At 36.9% G+C, this 14,428-nt stretch overlaps 1 protein-coding gene across 30 annotated transcripts in view; it reads right to left on the bottom strand.

The window, feature by feature from the left end:
• The window catches only part of LOC121431809 (ankyrin-2-like), a 132,919-nt gene extending 118,750 nt beyond the window's left edge, over positions 1–14,169 (bottom strand). For 21 of the 30 annotated variants that reach the window (XM_041629524.1, XM_041629537.1, XM_041629531.1 and 18 more), the window contains exon 1: positions 102–2,236. In XM_041629524.1, coding sequence (XP_041485458.1) covers positions 102–713 — 612 coding nt within the window. In that variant the 5' untranslated portion in view covers positions 714–2,236. Of the gene's footprint in view, positions 1–101; positions 2,238–12,300; positions 12,403–13,258; positions 13,280–13,949 lie in introns of those variants that run through there. The other 9 variants (XM_041629525.1, XM_041629526.1, XM_041629542.1 and 6 more) reach the window with 6 other exon arrangements.
• Between the last annotated feature and the right edge of the window lie 259 nt (positions 14,170–14,428).

Genomic DNA, 14,428 nt, shown 5'->3' with positions numbered 1-14,428 from the left:
TATTTGGTTTTTCTAGATGGGGGGGGGCAATAAATGCACCCACTTTTTGCAAAGAGTGATCGCCAGCTAGCCCCATGAATTTTTAATGAATATCACCGCACCTCATCGTAACAGCCGTCCACAATGCCTTTGAGTAAGCACGAGAAGATCTCATCCAGGATACGCTGCTCTTCCGTCTGTCGCTCCCCCTGGTTGCGATAGATGGAGTACAGCTCGGTGCGTGTCGTCGGGAAGCTGCACGGCCGACCGTTCTTCATCTTCTGCAAAGGGTTCTTGGGCTGACGGTGGAGCAGGCTATTAGCCCGCGAGATCTCCAGTGACGTCATCTTATTCATGGCTGTCGGTTCCTCGTTGTTAACGATATCGAAAGAATTTCTAGGTTTATTACTGATGGCAACACCAGCAGTGCTCACTGATTTGCTAGTTACACTACGAGTGGTATGTGTCAGTTTCTTCTCGCAAGTGTCAGCGACACTGGCAGTATTTGCTGGTTGCACGTTTACGATACTCTTGATATTGTTAACCCTGCGTTGCACAGAGCGGTATAATTCCCGGGTAAAGTATTCCAGCACGGTAACGAAGAAGCAAAGAAAAATCACAGCAGCAGATATGAAGGTGGCAAGCTTCGTGAGCATCAGACTTGATCTCACACGCTCCAAGTGAAAATTAGTGTGCTTTTGTTTTCTCAATGCCCGATATACAGTGCTTTGCATCCATTAACCAGACACTGAGCATCCCATCCCACACACTATTACAGCAGCTTAGGTAGTATTCCAGAATATGTAATCCTTAGTAAGGCACAGTGAAGGAAGAGCAGTGTGGTATTTCCAACTGTCATTAGGAAAATCCAGACATTCAAAAGGCACAACTTATTCGAGACAAGCTAGAAAGACACTCAGGCCATCATCATGTCTTGTCGATACATTTCTGATGTTAATGATGAGATTCATAGAAACAGTCTCTCTTTCAGATTGTGTTTGTCACTACCTCTTCGAGGGGAACGAGAATGATTTATTTTCTGATTGCTGCTTTCCTTCTAAAATTGATTTCAGTTGTATTCAGGGTATAGCTTTCCTCAGCTGTTCTGAATGGATGAGGTGCTAGGCTATGATTCTGAGCAGATCCCGCTCAGTTTCTCCAGTCAAAGTTGTTGTCAGCAGCGGTTTAGAGAAAGACAAATGGCACTGACCTGGCCTAATGAGATTGAGAAAGCCAAACAACAAAGAATTCAACGATGCTACAAGGATGAGTCTTGGACATCCAACGGCATTGGTTGATATAAACAAATTCATGCAAAATCCATTCCAAATTCTTGATTAACACAATACAAATGAAGAAGAAAACCACTCCACAATACAGCAGTAAGTTGATCTAGAAGTCTCAGACAAAGACTAGCTGGGTCAGCAAAGCTGGTATGTGTATACTATTCTAAAGCTGAATAACGCTTCTGTGTCGGCAGTTGTATTTATGGATCCAGATCTAGCGAATCAATCACGATAACGCCGCAACAGATTTTGAGCTGAAAGCCGGACCCGAGTGAAGTATGCATGCACAGACTGACAACAAAGTGCAGAAAGGAAATGTAAATGATGCGGGTATTATATCCAAGATGAAAATCGGCATCAGCGGCGACACAGCTGAAGCTATGTAGAGTCGCTCGTGGCAAAATATTGGCTTGTTCAAATACCGAGTGAAGATTTGCAAGGGCTCTTCGCTCAAGCCCTCTGGAATGAAAGGTGTCGAAGGAGAATAGTCAGCAATGTCTTAGATTCGATGCACTTTAGTCCTTCCAGTCTGTATAAAAACTGATTACTTTCCTCAAGTGATGATCACCCGTTCATCTATTTGTCCCGACTGACTTTTGATATGCCACGTGACGAGGGGTCGGGCCTTCGCCTAAGCTACAGGACTTGCGGAAAGTGTGTTGTCCCGATCGCCTGCACAACAAACACTGGTTTGACTTTTCGTCCTGCCTCCCGAGCAGGATCATGCACCCGCTGCCCACATATACCCCTTCCTGTAGAGACGCACTTGATGATGCATTGTGGGTAATAAGCCATTTCCCCCTTCCCCCACAAACTGAATCATAACGATTCTGTTCCTATGCAAAACTCCAAACACTGCAACATAAGCGGCATGTCCTGGGCTTCAGATGACCTTTTCTCACAAAGCTAATGTATGAACTACATCTAACATCCAACATACCCATTCCGCAGTATGTACCACCACCACTGTTGGATGGAAGATGATGATGGTCAAGCTATTGATCGCAAGGCTAAAACACTAACGAGTTTGGGCAATTAAACGTCAAGCCGGAGAGCTGAGCAAATAGTCGTGATGATTAGCATATATGCATATGGACTCACCATTAAACACTCCTGAATTAAAATGACAACAGTTTTCACGGTGGTTGAATTAGTCACCAGATTCCCAGGTCATACCCAGCTTCATTTGGAGCTTTCATGTACAAGAGTGATTTTCTTTAAAGGGAATAATCAATTAAATGTATTGTGTTCAAACACTATAGAATAGATCCAGTTTAATGTCAAAAGGTTCTAGTTAAGTTTCCTTATTGATCATATTAGTCTAAATGTACTCGAAGTCATCAAATTCTATCAATTTATGCAATTTTTCATTACCTAGACTTTTTTATTTCTAATTTACTAAAACAAAGTTGTCAAATATCTATATATATCTATATTTCTTGGTCCCATGTTCGGGGGGGGGTGATGGTATCTGTAAATCAAATGTTATTTAATCACCATGTTTTAGGCTCAAAGGATTGCAAAGGATTACAGATTAAAAAAAAACCCTCTGCTATGCTTTTCAAGTTTCCATTCCCCCTTCCCAATTTCCACCCTTCCTTATTTATTCTTTCTTTATCTTTCTAAACCGGTACTCCCTCTCTTTTTTGTGCCCTTTCTCAATCTATTCTGCTGTTCTCTACTTTAGCTCTCTTCCTCCACCCTTCTCCTCCTCTAAACCCGCTCTTTTTCTTTTATTTCTCTTTTATTTATTATTTTATACAATCTGTAATCCTTTGCAATCCTTTGAGCCATTCAATGTTAAGGCCTATGTACATTACATCCCTAATTTTAAACCATGGACTTCCAATGATTAGGGGATGGACCAAGGAAATGCTGAATTTACCTCTTAGGTCAATAAGCCTCCTTTTTTATCAAAGACAACAGTTGGCTTTCCTTTGTCATCACAGGATTAACACTTGTGAAAATTGTATAGAGAGGTGTTTAGGATATTTAGGATCAGGCGACCTTTTGTAAAGAGAGTCATGAATTCATAAACAATGAATGATACAAGAATATGAAATATAGGTTAGCCATGTTTGCTACACAGCAAAAACTGTGGTGTTAACCGGTGTACATAGAGGACCACACGAGTTATTTTACACCAGTGTTAAATTGGTGGTGTTAGTTTTACACCTATAGGTGTTATTAAAACACCTTTGGTTGTTACATTTACACTCTTTGGTGTTATGTTCAATCTCCAGGGTGTTATTTTAACACCTCAGGGTGTGGTCCTCTATTAACACCAATTGGTGTCAGTTTTAACACCACAGTTTTTACAGTGTAGGTCAGCCATGTTTGCTACACTTCTACTTGTCATGCAAGTATGATAGAATTCAGGAATTCTATTGCTTTAAATATGTCACGCATGGTGTATTCACTAACACAAACTATGAAGAATTTTTGTTCTTTTTCTTCCTCTTCTTTCTTCCTTTTATCTATTTCTCCCACTTTCGTCTCTCCCACCATCATATCAATTTTACATCGATATTGTCCCATTCCATCTTCCAGTACCTACACGAGGTGGTCCAGAAGAAAAGTCTCATTACTTAAATTATGACCTGCTGACAAAGAAGTCCTAAATGAGTCATTTAATACACAATGACCATGGGTCAAATGTCTCAAATTTTCATTTGCAATCATAAATGAAGGAGGAAGTACTGATAAATTACATCCATCAAAGTGCACATCCCTCCTATAACTCCATTTTTAAAGAGATTATCCAGTAATAATAAACTCATTAATAGGCATTATTTGATTACTTTGACTTTAATCATATTTTTTAATGATAAAAAGTTACGTTTTCAATATTTCGAAATAATTTTTTGCACTAAACTCATTCTAAAAATCATCTTTTTCTGCAATTTTCTATTGTAATTATATAAAATATTCTTCATAATATTCTTGAACCTAAAATTAGATCATATCACAATCAAATAATTTCCAACAGAACTCAAACAATCTGATATATGATTAAATTGGGTCAATTACTAAATATTCAATTACGACAACAGCGGACATCGAAATACCATGTTTTTAGCAGAAAACACATATTGGGGTCAAAATCGAGTTCCTGTGAGTCATAATTAGCACCTTGACATATCACAACCAAACGAGGGCAGGCTAGTTAAAGATAATGGACCGAGTAACAGAAAACAATTAACGGACCGGCGTCTTTCATCCTAACTTGTATTTGCACACTAACTGAAATCAATACACATTGACTGACGTGACTACAGCCAAAAATCAATATGATATGGAGAGGAAACTGATGGAGAGAGAGAGGAAGGTGAAGATGAAAAGGAGGAAAAAACAAAAAGAGAAAAGAAAAATGAAAAAAAAAACAGTGATCAGACTCCAGCTGAATTTTAATCTGAGGAAAAATGATGATAAATAAAAGGTAAAAATAAGAGGAAGAACAGTAATAAAAAAGAAGATAATAACAAAGGAAGAAAGAAAAAAACAAATATGACAACAGCTAAAGAACTTTTGGAGGGGACAAATGATGGTGAAGAAAATATAGAAGAAAGTTGAATAAGTTTAATGTTTTCAAATTTATGAAGAATTATAGCTTTCCAATTTCATATCATGAATAAAATCTTTCATTCAGCTCTCTTACATGTATGCAACTAAATGTATGGTGTCTGCTTAAAACTTGGTCCCACTGCACTTACGGATGCAGAGAAGATGTAAAATGGAAAAGAATCTTGCCACCCGTTAGAAATAGTTATGTATCCGTTATACTCTTTGCATACGCGCTCCGTCCACTGTGATTTCATTGTTTGCCCATTTTGTCCATTGTCTGGAGCGGATAAAAATGGATGGAGCCACCCAAAAATTTTGCTTGTCCGCTGTATCCGTTATGAATACATTTTGTGTCCGTTGGCCAGTGGGACCAGGCCTTAAAGTTCAGGGAAATAACCAAAGCACTTGACAATTCAAATCAAGCGTAATATCATCTCTGATTGGAGTGGTTTAGAGACAATAGGAAGTATCTTTTGAACAAATGGCATACTAGAAATGTGTCACCTCATGTACCAGACCAGACATTAGTTGGTATGTATTACATGGTTTTTCACAAAACAACAAATTTCATGTATCATCTTAATCTCGACACCAGAGCTAGAGATGAGTCGTGGTTAGGACTCCATTCAGACTCCTTAAAATAATTGAAATTAAACAAAACAATAAGAATAGAAAAAGTGAAAGTACAACTTCAAATCTTGGGAATCCAGTCCCCCAAAATGCATTTGAATTGAAAAGTTCAATATTACTTATCTACCTTTTGGTATAAAACCACAAAAAATAAAAACTTTATATTCTAGGAATTTGGAATCTGTAGTAATACCCAGCGCTACACCCGGGTAGAGAGGGGAAAGTTTACTTCTAGGCCCCTCCTTGTGATGAAAATTCTGTGTTTACACTTAACAATGAAATGTGTGATCAATTTCTTTTTAAGTCTGACTTTTAAACTGAATATTGTTTTGATAGGAAATCAAACTTTGGTTCTCATCTGATCTACAAATCAAACAATAGTCCATAAAAATGGGTATAACTTATTACAAACTGATGGTGTCAGGCACGGTGTAACCTGGATGAATACATTTGTATCTACAATAGTAACTTTTTGTACATGGGTTGGCATCAATGATTGAATGGATCTGTTTATACATCAACTCAAAAATTATCTCTGGTGGAAATTGTACTTTCTTCAACACTCATTTAATTTAGTGTGTATGTCCCCTCCATTCATACCCCTCAAAATATATTGAAAAGAAGAGTGCAACATAAATAAATCCTTGTCTAAATGGAGTACAGGAACATGACAGTAGTAGCGTTGCTAAGGACTGAGCTACTTGTCGTCAGAGGATGAGTATTTCGCTTTGTCACGATTTAGTAACATGACCCTAGTGGCTTTTGTCTCAAAGTGATAATGAGTAGCTCTTTGACGAGGATGTAACAGACTTTAAAGAGAAATTCCAGTAGTTGCAGTAAACACTGATTTCACGAGAAAGTCTGTAAAACAAGGCTTAATTGTCAGTATATCATCGAGGATCTAGATCTGGTACAGTTACATAAACTGAACTTTGTGAAATCTTGAAATCTACGCTGAAAAATGTTCAGACTGAAGATCGCCAACACAGATAAGAGCACGTGGGACTGTGTATAATTTTTGCTTTGAATGTCGGGCCCCGACGCTCTACCCGAATCCTGTGCTTTTTTGTTGATTTCTCAGCATTTACACAATTTCTTCCAGATTCATTTGGCACAAACGTTTTATTTATACAAACAGACACTTTGGTGGTCATTTCATTGGATTCTGTACGAACTCATTTTGATATCGTTACCGAAACTAGCATTTACCTTTAATTTCAAACTTCTATGGAGAACCACTAAACTATTGGATTGATGGTAATAAGGGCTTGTACAATTAAAACATTTGGTTAAAAGATGCATTTCTAAACATTTGTTGATTTTTTCAGCGTAGATTTCAAGATTTCACAAAGTTCAGTTTATGTAACTGTACCAGATCTAGATCCTCGATGATAAACTGACAAGTTGATTTTTAAACATTTGATTTCAACATATTCCTTTTGTAGAATATTTTTCATTTTTCACACTGCTGATGGTAATTATTTGGAGATTCTCTTGCCAAAGCCTACTTTGAAATTTGACAATTACTGGTAGGTTTTATAAATATTTATTTTTAAGAATCTGGAATGTCTAAATATTTTTATAGCCATTCATTCTAAAGTCTTTTTTTTTTACTCTTTTAACATCAACTTTTGATTTCAATTTTTTTAATCTTTCAGAGACTGTTACCTTTTTCCAAAACTATGTTACAAACCTTAAAATACTTTTGTCTGACAAGATTTTTTTTCTATAACCGTCACAATTTATTTCTCAATGTTGGGGACAATTTCTAAGTTTCACCAAAAAAGTCATCAACTCTCTCTTTCAGAACTGCTTATTTTTCATTTCTTTTTTTTTGACTATTTTTTGTTTTTCAGGACTTAATTCTGATAAAAATATTGTTTTGTTTATCAAGGATGGTAAATAACTGCTCTGAATATCTTACCCATGTCTTTTTAAAGTGAAAGACACAAATCTTATTCTGAACTTCAAGGTTGCCCTAAGGAAGTCCTTATTAAACTTTTGAACCTGAACATTCTTAACAAACAAAAACGCTTCACACTGGAGAAACTAGAAATGAATAGATACAAGTATAGTTTGTAAAAATATGTCCTTATATATAATATAATCCACATATCAGTATAAAGTCTAATTTTCATGACTAATTGATGCATATAGTTACATTTGAAGCTCAACATACCAATGAAACAAATCTTTAAATATACACCCCAAAACTGGATCTAATCTCCACCCAAACTGTATGTTTTGAGAATCAATTTAAACAAAAAATGACATCTAACAACCTTTTTCAATTTGTTATGCAAGTGGAAAAATAATGAACCAAGTCACCAAAAAATAAACATGCAAAGTAACCATTCCCTGCCTACTCTTTTGAAAAATAACAATGTTTCCACGTCCACCCCTCACATCCTTTCAACGGCTCTTTAGGGATGCAGCGTTTAACTCAAGCAGGAAGTGTATAATCCTAAATAGTTAAAGAGCAGGGGAAAATACCAATTGTCGCTTGTTAGTTCCAATACTCGTCCCTTGACGAAACAATGTGTAAATTCTCAAAATGTTGGTCCTCCTCAGGAAGAGAGAATAATGAAGAGCGTTACCTTTTTTTCTTTTCTTTCAGGTGTTTTAGGAGGAAGGGTTGTAGGGGAGGGTTAGTTTTCAAGTGAATTTCTATCAGTGAACTAAAAAAAAATTCATTTACATTTCATATTTACCATATTTACTTGAATAAACATCTGAAATGTTTTCTTCAATGAAATTCAATTTTGTAATTTTGTCTTTTGTAGCAGTTGGATCAAAACAAATATTTTGAAAAATAAGTATTTTGAAATCTTTGTGCGAAACAATAGTTTTATTTTATCATCAAACATCCAGGTCGCTTACTTTATAAGCATTCATGCTTTCTTAGCAATCAGGTTTTAAAAAATCGCTACCATACACATGCAAGTAGGTATATCAGATGGTTTGAGGAAAATAGCAATATTGTGTGCCTTTCTTTATTCAATTGGCATGTAAAAGTATCTCTCACATTGAATTTGGAGAAATATATTGACATTTTAACTTATTTAAGGAAAATGTATATTCAACTTACGCTTTCATTGAGATAGAGAGATTGCATATTTTGAATAAATAAATCACTCCGAAGTGGTTATTCATAACTTATTTAATAGCTTGCTTGACTTGATTGAAAATCAAATTGAAATATTTATCACTTTCAAAAAATTTTCTTCCAAAGAATCAATTCTTTTTACATTATCTATCAAACATTCAACCCTGTCTAATGATACCGAGATATCAATGAAAAAATATTCTTAAAACAGAACCCCAATTACCCCCATAAAAGGGAACATCAATTACCTGTGTTACATAATGCTATAATCACAAGTACTTGACATCTTTCAAATACACAGAGGAGTGCTTTACCATTTACCACTGAAGAGCCATAAAGTGTCAGGGCAACAAAGGTTGAGCATGAAGCACTGACCATCATTTCACCAACAGATGGCGCTATCACACTCTGCCCTGTGCATCATTGAGTGATATCACATTTCATTCTAATGATGAGTCAGTTCTGGTTTCATCAACATAATAGTCTGCCTAGTCTTCTCCATTGATACAAGCTACACTACATGTGCATGTAAGGGGCGGCGCCCACCTCGACTCAGTAATATAAAAGGTTTCAATGCAACCAGGTGGGTGTTTTATAAAGCTGTTCGTAAGTTAAGAGTGACTTTAACCCTATCTAGGCCGGGGTATTTTGGGAGTTCATAAGGCCGGGGGGGCCTCCCAGGCCCCCCTTAAGATCTCGGCCGTCGACCGCGCGATCGCGCCGAAAATTGGCACGCGGGTTGCTTGGGACATAATCTACAAGATTGTATAGTAATTTATTTCATGCGAATCGCTATTAAGTGATTATGCTAATTTATGCGTAATTAGTATGCGAAATCATACTTTTTCCTCTAACTCCCTAAATAAAGCTCCAAATGTACTAATTTTTGGTATACAAGCTCTTTGTGGTGTTCTTAGCAAGTGTACATGACAAAAATTGCGATATCAAATCATTTTCTTATGTATTATATTGTTTTTTGCAATTTCTTATGTATTTCTTTGTTTTTTGACCTTTTGTTTTTCATTGTTTTTTCAATGAAATTTGTTGGGGACTCTTCTGTGATCATAAAAAGCATAAAATAAATTTATTTAGACCAGCAAAACTAAAAATAATCATACATTTATGAATTTTGGTTGAAAACACAATTTGCATTGACTTTGTACACGAAATCACGTTTTTGAGCAATTTTCGATCTGACATGCACTTACATAATGATGCGTAATTTCGGAACCACGTACCCGGGTGACGCAAAATTGGTCTCAAAAGTTGCGCAAGACTTGAAAGTAAAAAGTCACCGAGCGGCGCGGTCAAAAAATTTCGCACGGCGAAATTATCGCGCGATTCGTTGAGGGGGGCCTCCGAGGCCCCCCCCCCGGCCTAGATAGGGTTAAGAATGACTGGTGATCCTTTCTTGTGGTAGATCTAAATGATATATTGAATTGGCGATGGTTTACCCTTAAGAAGGGTTCATCAGTCGCTCTTAACTTACGAACAGCTTTATGAAACGGCTTCCAGGGCCTAGTCTTACAAAGAGTTACGATTGATCCAATCAACTTCCAGTAAATGGAAATCCAACAATCTTGTTTTTTTCTTCGGGAATGTCCTTTGTAAACAAAGAGAAACACACTGAATTTTCAAGAAAACTATGAATGTATGAATATACATTATATCTATAAAATAGTTTGAAAAAAATGGATTTTAGATGTTGACGTTGCTAGCTTTCCATAGTTGTGGTTGACTGGATCAATTATAACTCTTTGTAAGATGGGGCCCAGGTGTTTATTATATTATTATTATACTATTCTGGGACACTTTTTATCATAAACAAATAAATAAAATTCAGAGATTTGGGAAAGAACAAAGCTTTTAGGAGGTTTTTAGAGATTTTTTTTCTTTTTAAAGGAACATCAGTAGTTTTTTTTCTTACCAATGAATATATAGAAAACAACATTGTCACCAAAAGAAAGGGTTGTATTCCGTTTAGTTTTAGCCCTTTAAAAAAAAAAAAAAGGTTTCATTTTAGAAATGTTATTGGGTGCAATTTTCCATTTTGACAGCCTGAATAAATTCCTTATGATCTTTTAACAACAATGATAGTTTTTAGGATGGATTGAAGCGAGAACTCAATATAGCTGTGTCAAATTTTCAATGTGACAATTCTAATAAAGACATGCGTTTTGAAGCCTTGGATACAGCCTTGTATTGTATACTCAAGAATTTAAAATCCAATTTCGGGAGAACAGTAGCAATGATAAATCCAATCTGTCGAGGGCAATTTGGGCGATAAATCCAATTTGACATGTTTGAGGAAGACAAGCTATACACAGGGTAAGCTTTTAATAAGATTCACCAATAAGTACACATTCACAGCACTTTGAATGTTTGACTGGCTCTCTGTCACTTTCTCTAGCTGAAACATTATTTGGGTGAATATGTAATTTATATACTCACCTTCCCCATACTAATCTATATTCACTCTTTCATTATCTACCTCAATGGGTGATTTCAAGTTCAGTGTTGACCTTTTGGTGTTGGTGTTGGGTCAATTTTTACACGAATATAACACCAAACATAAAATGAGGATGGTCCCGAAAAGGCACTCACTAGTTGTTGAGATGTCAATAATGTGATCTGTGTCAGTTTTACAAACTCTGAATAAGTTTTGGAGCTAGGGGAAGCAATCCAAATTTAAACACTAACACCAACACCAAGGCCAACACCGAACTTGAAATCACCCATTGTGTTTTGAAATGACTTTAAATCTACTCCATGAGGTGACTTACACATAGATCATTGTCACCTTTTCCAAGGCCAGTTGTCCGACTGTAAATTTCAGTTGATCAATGCAGCCCTTTGACAAACACACTGTTAGGAACTTGGAAATATGTTCTAATATAAGGTTTCGGGCATTGTGCACAAGGCCGGAAGCCGAGACCAAGGCTAAGGCTGAGGCGAGACTGTCAAAGGCCAAAGACCGAGGACAAGGATTTCAAGATTTCAGACCTCAAAGACCACATGATTGGCCTCAAGGCCGCTTTGAGTACCGTAGGTGCATGTTTCTTGTTGGTAATACCTCGGTCACATTCGCTCTGCGGCGACCGTACAGTGAGTCGAAAACAGCCGTTTTATTCATTTTCATTAAAACCACCTATGGATAGCTGGTACAACAATGTTAAAACGGCTGTTTTCGACTCGCCTCAATGAGGTGACTTACACATGGATCATTGTCACCTTTTCCAAGGCCAGTTTTCTGACTGTAAAGTTCAGTTGATAAATGCAGCCCTTTGACAAACACACTGTTAGGAACTGGGAAATATGTTCTGATATTAGGTTTCGGGCATTGTGCACAAGGCCGGAAGCCGAGACCAAGGCTAAGGCTGAGGCGAGACTGTCAAAGGCCAAAGACCGAGGACAAGGATTTCAAGATTTCAGACCTCAAAGACCACATGATTGGCCTCAAGGCCGCTTTGAGTACCGTAGGTGCATGTTTCTTGTTGGTAATACCTCGGTCACATTCGCTCTGCGGCGACCGTACAGTGAGTCGAAAACAGCCGTTTTATTCATTTTCATTAAAACCACCTATGAATAGCTGGTACAAAAAATGTTAAAACGGCTGTTTTCGACTCGCCGTATGGCCACCGTAAAGTAAATGTGATCGAGGTATTAAAGATATGAAACTAAGCCAAAGGCAACATAAAATAAATCATGAAGTGAATGTGTGTATTGAAGACTTACTGCATTGCTTGTGTTGATGTCAGTACTACCCTGCAGATAATCCAGGACTTTGTCCAGGTTGCCACCTCGAGCAGCCCTCAAGAAACTTGCATTGCCATCGGTCTAGGTGACAGGAAGAGAACATCATCACAGATAAATCAATAATGAACTCTACACAAGATCAAGGTCATCCTACAGACAAAAAGTTTTGTACATCTCTTTAAAAACAAACCTGCGAGGGGCCATACACAAACAATAATGTTAATATCCTATGCTGTTAACCCAAATTCTGTCCTTTTTTTCAATACATAAGATTATTTCATTAAAAGATGTCGGCATTACCGGTAATTAAACTGTCAGCTATGACAATTTCTGTGAAATACTCAAATTTGATTGGCTGAGAGGCACCAGTCTGTTGCTGTTGATATAGAAACTGTCAAATAATGACAGCTTGCTTGTCAGGGATGACAAACTTCACGCAATTGTACCTAGGAAAAGATATCATGAAATTTGTTATCAAGACTTGATCCGATCAATCACAACTAGGGAAAGCCAGCAAAGTCAAAATAAAATGCATGTTTGCTCAAAAATCTTTCTAGATATGAATGTATATCCATAACTTCATTGATTTCTTGACAATTTGGTCATTTTGCACATTACCTGTAGAAAAAATAATTACACCGATGGATGTCTATAGAGTTAAGATTGATTGGATCAATCGTAACTCTTTGCATGACGGGTCCAGGTCTTGTAGGTGTTTCATAAAGCTGTTCGTAATTTACAGAGGACGTTATGAACGACTGGAAACCCTATCTTGTGGTAAATATTACCAGATTTTCATAAATGTTGATTTAGCTTTTAACAAAACACCCACCTAGATGTTTTTTAAAGGATAGTCTGGTGGTGCTTTCTAAGCAAATTAGATGCCACTATTTCAATAGCTTATAACAGCAGCTTGTAACCTGCCAATGATAATTACAGGCATTCTATGTTCATCGTCTAGGGAAGAGGGGGTCTTTACAGGTTGGGGTTTTTCTTAAAGAGAAATTCCAGTAGTTGCAGTAAACACTGATTTCATGAGAAAGTCTGTAAAACAAGGCTTAATTGTCAGTATATCATCGAGGATCTAGATCTGGTACAGTTACATTAACTGAGCTTTGTGAAATCTTGAAATCTACGCTGAAAAATGTTCACACCGAAGATCCCCAACACAGCATAAGCGCACGTGGGACAATGTATAATTATTGCTTAGAGCGTCGGGCCCGACGCTCTACCCGAATCCTGTGCTTATTTGCTGATTTCTCAGCAATTACACAATTTCTTCCAGAATCCTTTGGCACATGCGTTTTATTTATACAAACAGACACTTTGGTGGTCATTTCATTGGATTCTGTACGAACTCATTTTGATATCGTTACCAAAACTAGCATTTACCTTTAACGTTATTTTTGGTGGTGGTTTCTCAGCCAATTAGATGCAACTAATTCAATAGCTTATAACAAAAAACTTGTGTAACCTGCCAATATGATTACAGGCATTCTATGTTCAACATCTAGGGAAGAGGGGTTTTTCTTAACATTATTTTTGGTGGTGGTTTCTCAGCCAATTAGATGCCACTATTTCAAGAGCTTATAACAGCAGCTTGTAACAACCCTGTTGATGATACTCACAAGCATTCTATGTTCATCATCTGGGGAGGAGGGGGACTGTACAGGTTGGTTCTTTTCAGGCTTGTCTGGTTTCTTGGGGGGTTTCTCGGCCGGCTGCTCTGCAGGGCCATTCTCCTTTCCTGCACCTTCATTCACTTCCTTCTGCAAAGAAAAAAAGACAAGAGATATATCTTTAAAGATGTGTGTCATGAAAGTAAATCAGAAACCCACAATTATTTCTTTCTATGTGAAGGTAGTAAAGCAGGAGGGAAAATTATTTCTATCCATGCAATGAAATTAGGATTGTTTTTTTTAAGCCCTTTTTTCCCTAATTTACAAGCTGCAAAGACAATTCTACTTATTTATTTTTAACTATAATAATTGGAATATGTTTATTTAACTTTCTCCAATGCAAGTTGCACTAATATATTTAATGAAGAAGAAAGTCTGCTTATATTACAATAAAGTCCCCTTTTTTTCTGAAATCCCCCATTTTTTCT

Source organism: Lytechinus variegatus, chromosome 18 (genome assembly GCF_018143015.1).
Source record: "Lytechinus variegatus isolate NC3 chromosome 18, Lvar_3.0, whole genome shotgun sequence".
In the NCBI taxonomy this organism is placed as follows: domain Eukaryota; kingdom Metazoa; phylum Echinodermata; class Echinoidea; order Temnopleuroida; family Toxopneustidae; genus Lytechinus; species Lytechinus variegatus.
The sequence above is the reverse complement of the archived record's forward strand: the minus strand, read 5'-3'. Positions and strand labels throughout refer to the sequence as shown.